The following is a 14,540-nucleotide window of genomic DNA, read 5'->3' as shown; positions in this document are numbered from 1 at the left end:
TCTCTTAAATCGGATGTATATAACAAAGTTCCTGCCTCGGAGTGAAGAAAAGTGAAAGTTGGGGTACGTATTCTCTTCTTGTCTTAGGAGTAAATGTATGTCGAGGCAAAGATGACCCTCGCGTTTAACTATATATATGTCAATTCATGTTTGTGTGGAAAAACTGGTCAATGTCTCTGTAGAAATTAGGCCGTTATCTGTTGTGTGTATATATATATATATATATTTGCTTTTTTCATGTTTCTTTTTGAAGTTTTAGTCAATGAAGGACAAAGACACGACACAGCTCTTATATTTATTCGTTGCCCGAACTGTGTACTTTGTCACAATGTAGACAAGCTTACTGTTTTTTGCATGTCTGAACTCTGAACGATTGAATATATTTGTTGTTTCTGTTGGATTTATTTGTCGAGTGCTATTAGAAATAGGATGGAATATGGATGCGGTTGATATGAGGTGATTCAATTTTCAGTTGTGCCAAAAGCTCAAGGTGAAAGTGCTTTTTGCTTAAACTAAAAACCTCTTCTTGGGACAGGCTCGCGGTCATGGTACAGGTGAGCTGTATGATCGAAGTCTGGATCATAAGACAAATCACTCCAGCTCGTGGTGAGGGGATGCCCTTACTATTTACTAAAAGGCCTCTGGAACCTCTTCCGGGTTTTGGGTTTGAGGTATCAACTTCTGTGCACTAGGCCGCAGAGTCGAACCTCATAATTGAGAAAACACCTAGCCAAGCTCTATTAATTAAGGGACGCACGAGAGAAATTGTCGGAAGTGGGTCGGTGAGCCGTAAAAGATCTGGTGGCAGGCATGCCGGTATAGCTTGACCTCTTAGGTAGGTTTTTTTTGGTGGTTGGCGGATAGCTCTATATGTAATGTCGGCCAAAGATGTCTTGGCCGCTAAATTGAATTGAAAACTCTTAAACCAGAGGACATCCCTCTCATTCCCGTGGAATAGATTTAATATTTAAATAAACTAGATAGGCATGTAAAATATATATAAATAGAAAGAGAGCGCCCACTAGCTCATCTCATCATTTCTTGCTTCTACATCTATATACTTGTGTATACGTATGTGTACGTATACATAAAGCCTCTATAATGCTACAATTTTATATTTATTGAAGTATTTCCTCCCTTTTTATTTATTTATTTATTTATTTATTCCCAATCTATCTATCTATAGATGTCTATCCTACGGTTTGGGAAGTTCAGGTGGTAACCGGAGGTGGCGAGTACTTTTTACACCATAACTCTAGTGGTGTAACTCTAGTATGGGGTTAACTTTTATTGTGTCAGGTGTTTTTAAGTATTTTTGTTTCGCCTGATTGGACGATGCGAATTATGTAAGTAAGTTCAATTTGTTACTAGTCATGTGACCTGTGTATTGTGCGGGCATCTTTAATGTTTTAATTTAATAATATGTTATGTTAATTTTATTTTTAAAATATTCAGCTTATCCTTATCAACAGCTTATTTCACTTACATGGATACTTGTAATTTTGAATGGATACATTTTGGTAAAATACGAGATCTTTTATGAATATTACACGCACTTAAATTTAGTAAAAGTAGGTCTAAATAAGTATATATATGTATATATATATTTCGGGTGAGAAGTCATAAGGTTGTTATATTTCGTATAGTTTTATATTATGTGTAGAAATTACACCAATGAAGAAAATCTATAATGAAACATGAAAATCTCGTGTTAAAAAAATGATTGGTCCATATAGCTTAAACAAATAATGGAGGTGATGGGGGCTAAATTTGTGTTGGACACTGAGAAGAGAGACAAAAAAAAAATCCAGTAGTCATAGTGTTCATTCTTCTCTTAAATTGGCATATATTTAAGTTCTATGAAAAAAAAAAGTTATTGAATCGAGTGAACAGATACATGAATATTCAACTGGATATTTATAACATCAATCAATACATATATGCTCCAACGATTATGTGGAAGCTAGGTTCTCATGATACGAATGAAAGCTCTCCCTCCAAAATATTTCAATAACCTATATACAGATATACATATATATTTATATACAGATATGCATATATATTTATATACGTATACGTTGTTTGAAAATTTTATGATGCTCGCATTCAATTGTTCTATTTCAATTTATTAGTATACACACGTTTTCCTTTAATTTTTTTCTGTTTTATAAAAATTACTAATCCCTCCTAGATTGTAGAATTCAATCCTCAATTATCTCGAGTTTGCATGCATTTCTTCATATTAATGTTATTTAAGGTATACTTATCCCAAAATAATGTTATTTAAGGTATGATAGATATATTAAATTGATAGAGAATTAGCTTATTGGATAACTAATTTATAGAAACGACTCCTAAATTTTTATGTTTTCTGAAAATTAAGTGAGAATTTTTTTTATTAAAAACTATTTTAATCAAAATTATTTTTAAGTCTAGTACAATTCAAAGACTTAATAAGTTTCCCGGTGCATGGATTTTCGAGAAATAATTAGTTCAAACTTTTGAGAGATAATAACTTTTACAATTAATGTGCTTTTTGGCGATCGAAAGGTCGAATAAATGAGGAGATGAGGATTCATTCAAAAGGCCTATGTAAAAGTTCCTCAACAAACGAATGGAGGTTTCATCGCACGAGCTCAAGGAGTCTACTTTAATTACACCTATATATAAGTTAGGTAGTTCCCTTTTGCAGCAAAGAGCTTGGGTGGTGGTTGTTGTTGTTGTTGTTGTTGTTGTTATTGTATTTGGGTATTGGACAGCAATAGGAGTGAAATGGGATGGGATTGAAGTCTCTAGGACTAGGATATTTACTATTTTAATAAAATGTTTAGGCTACGTTTAGATTTGGATTGCACATGATACGGAAATGACAAATGTACCTTTAAATTATCTTTTCCTAAAAATAATAATTTTTTTCCGAAATAAAAAAGGAAAATAGTCAAACAAACTATGTCGGGTTGTGGGTTGTCCAATTTTGGCCACCATTGCCTCGGCGAGGTCATCGGCGACCTTTTCTGGGCATCGGCGACCTTTTCTGGGCAATGGTTGTTGGAATCAGGCTACCAAGGGAGGAGGCAAAGTAGCTTGGTAGTGGCCCAATTGCCGCCATCACCAAGCCAATCAAGGTCACCGGCAACTTGATGCTCATCTCTCTCTCTTCGACAAGAGAGAGAGGAGGATTTTGCGGCAGCGGGTGGTGATGGCCGGAATCAGACCACCACTGTACCTCTCCGTTCTTTTCCAGGTTTCAACAACAATGGCAATTTTTGTAATTAGAGACAAAGTTAGGGGGATTTTAGCCCTTTAAAGTTTTAATTGCCTCCAAATCCTGTTTTAACCCACCCTTCCACTTGAGATTAGTTGGTTAATGTTATATTCGATATATCCCAATCCTAATCCCTTTCCCATTGCTACCAAACCCCGATTAAGATTTTAGGGGTGCGTTTGGATTCAGAGTTAAAGTAACTTTGATTTTGATTGTGGAAAAGGACAAATGGGATGTGATTATAAATTTAACTTAAGAAACGTGTGTTTTTATTATGTAGTGTGTTGAGTTAAATTTAAAGTTAAAATTTTTGACTTGAGAAATGTGTGTTTTTGTTGTGTAGTGTGTTGAGTTAAAGTTAAAATTAAAGTTAAAGTTAAAATTTTTTGTTCCTGAATCCAAATAGGGCCATCTTATCCTCTCTCTAGTACGATCTATCAAACATGCCTAAAGGATCAATTGTTTTTAAAAAAAAAAGAGTAAATCCCTGCTATACTTTCTTTCCCAAATATAGCCGAAAAGGAAAATTGTGAAAAATTAAAGCCATTAGTTTTAAAAAAAATTATTTTGTTTATAGCCAATTCCAATTTTCCTTAACTATTCCATCAAAAATAACTTTTTAATGTTAAAAAAGTAAACAATAATTCTAGAAAACACAAAATTGAGAAAGTTGCAAAGAAAAAAAATAAATAAAAAGGAAGATGTTCGATGATGAGTTAGGGGAGGTGCTAGGGGGCCGTTTGCCTGCTATCAAATCGGAATTTGCCAATTTGTTCAAAGAGAGAAAAATGATAAATTATCGGCAATATCAGGCCAAAGTCAGCCACGGCTTAAGTAAAATTGTAAAGATATCGTGCTCCCACTAATCTTTGCTCTATCTCCTCTCTCGTATATATCTTTTCTTTTTATTATTTTTTTAATGTTATTTAATTTTTAATATTTTTAAAAAATTAATGACAAGATAATTGATCATAAATAAAATAATCCTGAAAGTACGTGATTTAATTTCTAACAATATTCGTGTTTAGTTATATTTAAGCAAAGAATATATAACCCTTATATAAATAACTTTACTTTCATGTGTTAAGAGTACTTAGCAATAAATTATAATATATAAAAATCAAGGTGTCGGACGTGGTTGCGACATGTAAGGCCAATAGTAAAATCCGCAACTCCACGTTAGTGAATCTTTCATTTTCAGTTAAATGAATATTATATAATTTATTTATACTAAATTCAATGAATTTTTATATTTGTCCATGTTATTTGTATGTATATATAATTATGAGTTTTAATGAAAAATCAAAAGTTTTTCTGATAATTTACACTCCTCGAGATCCGAGATAACTTTTCAAATTCATAAATAGATGACATATTTTATTTTGCATGCATAATCTTTTTATTCAATTTTCCCTACTTCGTTAAGTCATAGACGATTTCTCTCTGTACGTATTACAAGTTGAATTTCTATCTCTCTCGATATATATACACACATAGCACATGATATAACATGGAAAAGAAAAATTCCAGGCACGACAAAATGAAAGTGGAAAAGCAATATAAAATTGAGAAAGCATTAATCAATAGTCAGAAAAGGACTTAAACAATTAATCTTCAAGAAACATCAGCGAATCAATAATTTATACGCATCCAATAGCAAGCGGAACACAAAGAGATAACAAAAACTAATAATATATACATAAAGAACTCGTGAATCGGTCCAAAAAAGATAATAAAAAAATATATGGAGATTAGTAGTTCTCTAGTTTCATATTTGAGATCGAGAATCGTAAATGAAAAGAAAAGGCAAACAAAATTGAAAAATTCACCTTAACGTCTAATGTTTTTGAAAGCTCACATCTAACGGTAACAGTGTTTTCATAGCTGAATCGATCACAATTTATGTGTGGTAGGTTCTATTTATAACGTATCATACAAAATATCAATAAAAGATGATCGTATTTGTTTTTTGCAAGCAAATAAGATTAATATATCTATAAGAAATATGATCTAATTTGTTTTTTGAAAAGTAAATTTGATTCATATTAATAAAAAAATATGATCTAATTTATTTTTTGAAAAGTAAATATGATCTTATGTGATTTACTTATATAAATAATTGATCTTTTGAAATACAAATATGAATTATATTAATTCAAAAAACAAATGAAGTATATTTAATTCAAATCTATATTTGTCTTTAAAAATGTAAAAATTTAAAAATTAGAAATTCATTTTATGAAAAAGCTCAAGAAAATAACGACCGGTCCAACAAATCTATATTTATATTTTTAAAAATATTTAAAATTTAAAAATTTAGAAATTATTTTAAAAATAAATCTCAATAAATCGAGAAAATAATTAACGGTTTCACAAATCCAAATCTATATATTTTTTAAAAAATTCAAAATTTTATTTTTTGTAAGAACAAAAAAACGAGATACATCAATGGAGCGTTCTGATGCCATCTAACTGGGCACGCACACCATGTTCTTGTTTTCATATATACTAGAAAAATGCACCCACATTACGCACGGGCAAAAAGAAAAGAGAGAAATTAAAAAAATGAAGAAGGGGGACGAGTGAGAAAAATAGAGAGCGTGAGAGGTGGAGAGAAAAGTAGGTGAGTGAAGTTGGATGTTGAGTTCTGATTTTAATTGATTTATAATGATTGTGTTATTGAATTATGAGAAAAAATGTGAAAAAGTAATTAATAGTTAAGATAAAGTAATGATTAAGTAATGATTGTGTTGTTGAATTGTGAAAAAAGTAATGAATAGTTGTGATAATTTAATATCAAAAATTGAATTAAATAATTAAAAAAATTTTAAAAAAAAGGAAAAAAAGTAATAATTGTGTTGTTGAATTTAAGATAAGTGGAGTTGAATTGAGTGAAAAAAAAATTTCTATATCCAAACATAAATTATCCAAAATATAGTGATTGAAATTTATTAGAGAGAATATGTCATGGGCATTTTAGAAAATAAAAAGTGACTAAATGGTTAGATTTTGAGCTTTATATAATAGTATAGATATAAATATAGATATTATTCACATTTTTTTATATAATAGTATAGATATAAATATAGATATTATTCACATTTTTATACGACTATAGTAAGTAATTATTTTGTCAGAATTTATTTATTTTTCTCTCACTATCTATATAGACATATCTACCCAGCACATACATTTTGTCTATTTATATTTATTTGTAACATATCTGTTGAAATATTACCGCGTTACGCGAATATCAATTAGTTATCTTCTAATAATTTTAATAAAAGTACTCCTAGACCAAACCTTAATCATCAATAATATGGCAGGCTGAATCCGTCTTCACGCTTTGATCCAATGTTCTACCTTTGATCTGAGCACCAAGCCTTAGCTCTTACGAGTACCGCGCAGTAACTATTATAATCTTTTTTCAATACTCGTACCAATCTGTCTTACTCAACCACTAAATCTGTTGCTCCCCTGCCGGTATTACTCACCTAAGTCAATGCTTTGGCCTCACCCCACAAACCTCCAACTATAGACTTCCATCTGTTGTGATCACGCAACCGAACATTCATATCTCACGTGTTTGAGCTTCTTCCAGCAATTAACAAAGAGCAACCTTGACGAAGACCAGGAAACTGAAAAAGATCTAAATTATGGTTATGATGCTTAATCGGTTGTCAAAATGTGTGTGTCGACTCATACTCCCAGTCACAAAATCTCGAAAAAGGCACAAAAGTCACCTGACAAGACAAGAAGCTCCTCAAATAAAAAATATATATATATAAAAAAAGGCTTCAATCCCCCTTCCAAAGGTATTACTAACACAGAAGTAAAACAATGCCAATCAAGTTCGACCTCATGAGAAATCTCTCACCGCGACAGACAGATCGAAGTTAACTCGACTTAGCAGGAGTCCATGTGGCATCCACATGATCCGACTTGCCACAGGCAATCTCCCAGTCAGGTACAAAACTTCGCACTCATCCTTTGTCCACCACCCCTTCTTTTACTTTTTCTACGCCTCCTCGTCGTCGTCCACTAGTATTCTCTTGCATGCTTCATAGCACATGAACGATATCCCTGCAGCCGGGACGAGCTTCATGCAGCTCGGGCCCAGCCCGCGGTACAGTCCCTGGACTCCTTCCTGCTCGAGAATGCTTGCAAGAGCATGGATTACATTCTTATACACTTGCCTCCCACTGAGTGCCCCTACCTGCATGTGCTTGCGGGCGACCTCCAAGGGGAATGTTGCAGAGCTCGAGATGGCTCCGGCTGCAGAACCAATCAGGAGAGTCTCGATGTTGCCGATCTTCTCCTGCTTGAAGACCTTGCGGTAGGCCTTCCTTAGGGTGTCATAGGCAAAGTAGTTGGTGGCAGCATAGGGAATGACCCCAATGAGGCTTGGGGCAAGGCCCCTATAGAGCTCTGAGGGCCCCTCCTCCCTCACAATCTTTATAAATGCATCGAGCAATCCATTGTAAACACCTCTCTGCAGTAACACCGTAATGTGAGCAGTGCCGCTAGTTTCCCCGACTCTTTCCGAAACCTAAGACTAGAATTTCAGGGGAAGTTTTCTGGCAAAATATTCTTGAGCTTGTTGCTTCATTCGATTTTGAGAAAATTGCTTCATTTCGTCTTCTTCCTTGAGAAGAATTAAGGAACTTGATCAAAACACCCATCCGATTGTAAGGTGCAATCTAACACATATTCAGTATTTATAGAGAAAATAGGACAATGAACGGAAGAGGTTCCCCAGTTTTCAAAACCAACAGAGCAGTTTCCTAACATCTTCAATCCACACAAAACCAGACAGACACTTGTGCTTTCATTTCGTAATGGATTTCAAAGGAGGGACAATCATGTACCTGAATGGTAAGCCGAGTTTTGACCAACTCAAGAGGATATGTGCAAATTGTAGAGCTTACACCAGCACAGGCCCCCGCGATCAACGATGGCGGGATTGAAATCTTCTGCTGCTCACCTGGTTTGGATGATAGCTGCTTGTTGACTGTATCATAAGCAAACAGCTGCAGAAAATTCCCAATAAGAATCCTTCTAAATAAACCAACACAGAAAGTAAAAAGACCAATCATATTTGCCCAGATAAATCCTTCAACCAATCATATTTGCAGTCATATGCAGAGAGCAGCATCGCATGCTGAATTTTTGTCATAGGGCACTCATAAATTATCAGCACCGACAAATGTCAATTAATCCATAACAACTTTAGGTATCATCTTTAACACAATGCAGAGTGATTGAATCGTTATAGATATCAGAGGTTGCCTAAAGGCACGGAGCACCAAAAAAGCAGCACACAACTAAGCAAGAAACAGTGCAGAGAAATTGCCAGTTCAAGTTTATCATGGAGCACCAAAAGAGCAGCACACAATTAAGGCAAGAAACAGTGCAGTGAAATTGCCAGTTCAAGTTTATCAAGAAGAAGCAGGGCAAGGATGTTGCAGTATTCCATTTCCACAAAGGAAAAGGAAGGTTTCTCTCACATATAATTGTCAGCAAAGCTATCCTGTGTAATCACAGTTAGTGCCAAACAGCATATATGTTCTCTTTCAGAGTTCATTTCCGAGTAACTTTACAAGGAACCAGAAACACCTAGACCGGGCATTGAGAAGGCATTCAGAAGGAAAAACATGATCATACTTACTCCCAAGAGTAGAAAGTTTTTTACTCTATTTCACTTCCATATGGAGGAAGAGAGAAAAGGAATGCAAGAAGATTATGTCAATGATTTACACTGCTGAACATGGCAAGGCATAGACTCACCCAAGATAATTGAACATCATTAGATATAAGAGGGAGAAAAATTAATGGCTGAATAGGGGCCAACCTATGGGAAAGCATACATTTAAAGCCCAAAGCTGAGAACAAGATGTTAAAATTTGATGTAGATTGTGGATAATAGATAGTGTGCCTAAGACTACTCAACAAAAATCTAAAGATTCATGGGCATTACGTACAATTTGAAGGTAGCAAAATCAAAGGCAAAACATATCCATGGTAAACTACTCTCCAATAAGGTTGAAGCAACTAAATAATTTTTCCAACAAGATTGAAGCAACAGATCCTTTAAGATACCTTTTCAAACATTCATCAAGGGGTAGGTATAAAAAACTGCACAGAGAGAATTCAGTTTGCTCAGAAAGCAAGGGCTATCAGATACAATGACCCTGCGGTACTGAAAAGGAGTAAGAGAATACTGAAAAGATTGATGTAGCAGACAAAGTATGATATATATGGCTCAATCCTTGCTCAGGCAGCTTAAAAAGAACCATTCAAACATGACAAGAGCAAAGAAAGTTAAAGAGACCCAAGTTTCCTGTCCCAATTTTGGGGGGGAGGAAAAATGGAAGAAACCATCTTGGACCTAACAAAAACTAATTTCTCATCAACACAGCAAGACAATGAAAAGCCTATCCATTCCTTAAAAACAACAAAGCTCTCTACGTACAAGTGGATGAAATAAACTGTAAAGAGAAGACTAAAAGATTACTGTCATTTTCTTTTCCGAACCCTCGCCCCACTCATTCACCAAACCAGCGAATACATAAATCCAAAATTTCTACTGCTGAATCATTGTTAATTGAATTTTTCCTGCTCCAAGTTGAAATGCTTGGTTTAGAATGCACATCCAACATTTCATTCCCGCGTTTAGCACTACAAACTCACAAAAGCACGCAAAAAGGCTACCAATGACTTCCGCCACCAATAAGACTCCAAACATATAAAACCCCAGGAGACAGCAGTTAAGTTTTCTGTCCATATGGTGGGAGAGACACACAACGAGAAGAAATCAATAGTGATAATCACCAAAATCTAATTCCTACATTACAACTAACAAAACCACGATTCGAGTAGCCATGACAAGAAAGTAGTAGTACATAAAATAACAAGTAGTCAAATTCAAATGACAAGAAGTATAAATACATAGAACATCAAGTAGCCAAATTTAAATGTCAAAAATGCAATTGCCAATGTAAAGTTACGAAATATCAGTACCTCAATGGCCTTGCTGGGAGCAACCCGAATTACATTTACCAAATTACCCCTAAACAATCCCTTCCACCCATCAGTCTTCATGATATTGTGGAACACCTCAGTGGTTGAATTCCCACTGCTCCCAACCATCAAGTGAGTCCTTATCGTCTCCAATGGGGCCACTGCAGTCCTTGAGACTGCACCAGCAATACCCCCACTTATCAACCTCCTCAACGAGGGGTTCCTAATTTTAATTTTCAACTTAAGCCCATTTTTCTTCTTCTTCTGCGAAATTCCTTCCTCTTCAGCAACTCCAACTATACGAACCCCTTCATCAGAGGAAACATATTTTACTAATAAATCAGAGTGAGGCAGCTTTATACCCCCTCCTCCACCACCGCCGCCTCCAGTGTCTCGATTTGGAGGATTCGGTGAGACCCCGAAATTCATTCCCATCTGACCGACACTCGCAAATAATCCACCCACAGGGTAGAGGTCTGAGTCTCCAAAGCTCAACTGAGAGCCCAAACCGCTGATAGATAGAAACCCATCTTTCCAGTCATCGAACAGCTGTATTGCCTTTCTGCCCATTGATTCCAAATCCTCAAGACGAAACAGCAAACACTTCCTACAGACCCAGAAACTCAGAAGAACTACTATTTCTCCTACCTATCCACCAAAATCTCCGTAAGAAGATACCTCGGCAGGTTCCAGCGAAAACCCAGAACCAACTATCAATGTCTCGATGAAATTCAAACAAAAGATTGAATTCGAGTCTTAACTAATTGGGATAATAAAAATGAGACGTGGTCAGGGGTAGAGATTGGATTTTTGGTTGGTGGGCAACGTAAAAGAATCGGATTTTCACAAAAGGCGAACAACAAAGGAATCAATTAGGGATGCGAATAACCCGAGGAGGGGAGGCGGTGGAAACAAAAAGGAATGCCTTTACGCGAGAGAGAGAGAGAGAGAGAGAGGAAGGGGGGTTTCAAGAGACCTTGCCTAGAAGAGAGGAGGAGAAGAAGAAGAAGAAGGTTAGGTGAATCTCCTCCTGCTCTCTCTCACACACACACCTCTCTCTCTCTCTCTCTCTCTCTCTCTCTCTCTCTCTCTCTCTCTCTCTCTCTCTCTCTCTCTCTCTCTCTCTCTCTCTCTCTCTCTCGATTTGCTGTTGAGAGAGAAGGTGCTGCGGCTGCTGCTTCTGCTCCCTGTTCTGCTTTGCTGTCTTTGGAAGGAGGAAGCAGGGAATACGGAACGCAGGGGAATTGGGTTCCCCTTTCCTCGTCTGCTGTTCTGCTCTGTAATGCAGGGAATTAGCAGCCTCGGAAAACATGCACCAGGCGGAGCTCCATTTCGGAGTTTTTTGATATATAATATATAAATCACATTCATATATTTACAAAATACAATAATTACTGACAAAGAAATGGATTTTTCTAGTAGAGATATGACATATGAGAAAAGATTCGGCAATATATTATTCTAGTTTTGATTTTTTTTCTTATATTATTGCTGATTAACTTCTATTTTCATATCTTTGTTAACTTCTATTACAATTTTTTTTTCTGAATAAAATATTTCATTAACGAGAAGTAGTAATTACATCAGCTGATGGATCTAGGTTTGGATACCCTTCAAAAGTACATAGATAATGAAAATTTGACTTTGAGACAAATTGACCCAAGTTATGAGTAATGGTATTGTTTGCATTAGGGATCCACGAGCATAACCATTATGGAAAGAATTTAAGACTAGAAATTATATCGGCTACTATGGTTCTAATCTCCCATGGCAAGTTATATGGGTGCAAAATGGTATCTACTAGCATCAAGGTGTTATATCGTAGCCAAATCTTTGTCATTCATCTTTCCGCAACTATTGATAGGCTGAGGAGGGCAGCTCGGGCTTCTGCTTGGAGTGGCTCGTCTTCAGTGGAGAGCTGGAACCAAGATAGTATCGGTGGGCTATTCGGGTGTTGTATGATTCCCGAGAGACGTGATCTGCTGCTGTTCCAGGCTGCATCCGTGCTGAAACTATTTCAATATATATATATATATATACACACATTTTGGTAGAAACTATTTCAATATTATTGCCGTTAACTTTTAACCGTTCTTATAAAAAAAACTTTTAACTATTCTTTCTTTCAATATATTATATAGAATAGGTTTTTAGATGCACGCTTTACACGGATTCTATAAAGAAAAATTTATGATAGTAAGAAATTGAATTTAATAATATTTGTTAACGTAAATTCTATAGTTACAAATGTATATAACATACAAAATGTATTTTATGCTATATAAATTTTAATATAGTTAACTTGTTTATGATTCTTAACTGTTTTGAGATTTACATAGTGTTTCCTGATTCTGGCTCGGGGTTGAAATCGAGGATTTGACCCAGGTCAGAGCTCGGTCAGAGTCAAAGTTAACATCGACCAACTGAAAGGTCAACTACGATTAACCCTAGAGGGTAAGGCAAAAGCCAATCGTGATAGGTTGTTGGGAGAACGATGCGAATTGGAGAGGTTCGACGTGGTAAGATCGGTCAGGATTAATTAAGATCATGATTGACAACAATTAGTCAAAGTCAAAGTCAACGCCAGTCAACAAGGAAACTGACCACGATCAGCCCCCATGGGTCGCGGTAAGGTTGATTGTCATAGGTTGTGCCTGGAAAGGACGAGAATTGAGTGATATTCGCCGTGGTCAAAACGGTTAAAATTGGCTAAGATTAAGATTGGTTAACATTGGTCAAAGTCAACACTGGTCAAAGTCAAAGTCAAAGTCAACATCAATTCCCGGAAATATCGACCATCGGCTACGATCGAACTAACACTTTGAGTGGCAACTCGCGGTGATTTGATAGGATCGAGTTAGTTAATTGCATAAAGTGGATAATGGTCATTAGATCATAGCGTGAAAAATCAAACAAAAGAAGCACGTATAGTCGATATAGTCCTGTGTTAATTGGACTAAGAAGAAATAAAATAGGGTAAATTGCACCGGTGGTCCAAAATGTTTTACAAATATTTCATGATGGTCCAAAAAGTTTTTTTCGCTATATGATGGTACAAAATGTTTCAAAATTGTTTCATGATGGTACAAACTGTCAACTCGAGTTTGACGCCGTCAAGCCGACGCTGACGTGGCTACTACGTGTCACCTCCTTGCTGAAGTGGCCGAAAAATTTTAAATAATTCTAAAAATTTTAAAATTTTAAAACTTTTAAAAAAATTTTAAACTTTAAGGGAAAAAAAAAAGGGAAAAGAAGGGGAACAGGAAATTTAAAAAAATATTAAATTTTAAATAATTTAATATTAAAAAATAAAAGGATTTAAAATTATTTTTAAAAATAAAAAAAATTTAAAAAAATTTAAAAAAAATTAAAAAAAATTAAAATTTTTAAAAATAATTTTAAATAATTTTTTATTTTTTTAAAAAAATTTTAAAAATTTAAATTTTTTAAAAATAATTTAAAAATGTTCAAAATTTTAAAATATTTTTTTTTTTTTTTCAAAATTTTTACTCTTTTTTTGTATTTTTTAAATTATTTTTTGTATTTTTTTGGACTTTTTAAAATTTTATTTTGTCTTAAATGACGTAGCGCACTATGATTAGTTCCACGTAACAAAAACGACACATAGGACGCGCCACGTCAGCAAAATGTTAACGGCGTCAGCTCGAGTTGACGGTTTGTACCATCATGAAACAATTTTGAAACATTTTGTACCATCATGTAGCGAAAAAAAATTTTTGGACTATCATGAAACATTTGAAAAATATTTTGGATCACCGGTGCAATTTACCCAATAAAATAAGCTTAGGCCTATATAAGACCCACCAATAACAGGTTGGATCACTTGCAGATTTGAGCTTACGGGAGGTCGATTCCACTTATATTTAATAAATTGTAGGCTTACTTACACTTTGGGCCCATATAGGACCCAATCCACTTGTCTGTAGTCTTAGTGAGGTCCATTAACACTTTGGTCCTATCTAAGGCCTATTTCACTTAAATCAATATTGTTAGAGTTCATTTGGGGCATTGGGTCTCGGCAAGATTCGATTAAGTCGTTAGAAATTCTTATTTTATTAATCGTTCGTGTCTTAGGATCACTTCATGTGATTGAACTTACTCGGACCAATCAAACAACGTCAAACATGTTTTATACAATGTGCGGAGACCTAATAAATGCGGTAAATGACTAAAACACGATAGTCATAGACAAGTCGAGTAGCAATTATCGAGCGATCGAGGATACTCGATCATA

At 35.0% G+C, this 14,540-nt stretch overlaps 1 protein-coding gene across 1 annotated transcript; it reads right to left on the bottom strand.

The window, feature by feature from the left end:
- Positions 1-6,945: 6,945 nt before the first annotated feature.
- On the bottom strand, positions 6,946-11,613 carry LOC116214550 (adenine nucleotide transporter BT1, chloroplastic/mitochondrial). Its single transcript, XM_031549945.1, has 3 exons — positions 10,286-11,613; positions 8,134-8,295; positions 6,946-7,757 (listed from the first exon to the last, which is right to left on the bottom strand). The coding sequence occupies exons 1-3, from the start codon at positions 10,853-10,855 to the stop codon at positions 7,284-7,286; spliced, it is 1,206 nt and encodes a 401-aa protein (XP_031405805.1). The 5' UTR covers positions 10,856-11,613; the 3' UTR covers positions 6,946-7,283.
- Between the last annotated feature and the right edge of the window lie 2,927 nt (positions 11,614-14,540).

Source organism: Punica granatum, chromosome 1 (assembly GCF_007655135.1).
Source record: "Punica granatum isolate Tunisia-2019 chromosome 1, ASM765513v2, whole genome shotgun sequence".
NCBI classification, from domain to species: Eukaryota; Viridiplantae; Streptophyta; class Magnoliopsida; order Myrtales; family Lythraceae; genus Punica; species Punica granatum.
This window is presented reverse-complemented; position numbering and strand designations above follow the sequence as displayed.

Bases quoted from the DNA above. Each gene is read 5' to 3' on its own strand.
- LOC116214550 (XM_031549945.1), bottom strand. From the start codon at position 10,855: ATGGGCAGAAAGGCAATACAGCTGTTCGATGACTGGAAAGATGGGTTT. The intron at 8,296-10,285 runs GTACTGATATTT...AATTTTCTGCAG, and splicing joins CTCCCAGCAAGGCCATTGAG to CTGTTTGCTTATGATACAGT. The intron at 7,758-8,133 runs GTACATGATTGT...GTGTTACTGCAG, and splicing joins AAACTCGGCTTACCATTCAG to AGAGGTGTTTACAATGGATT.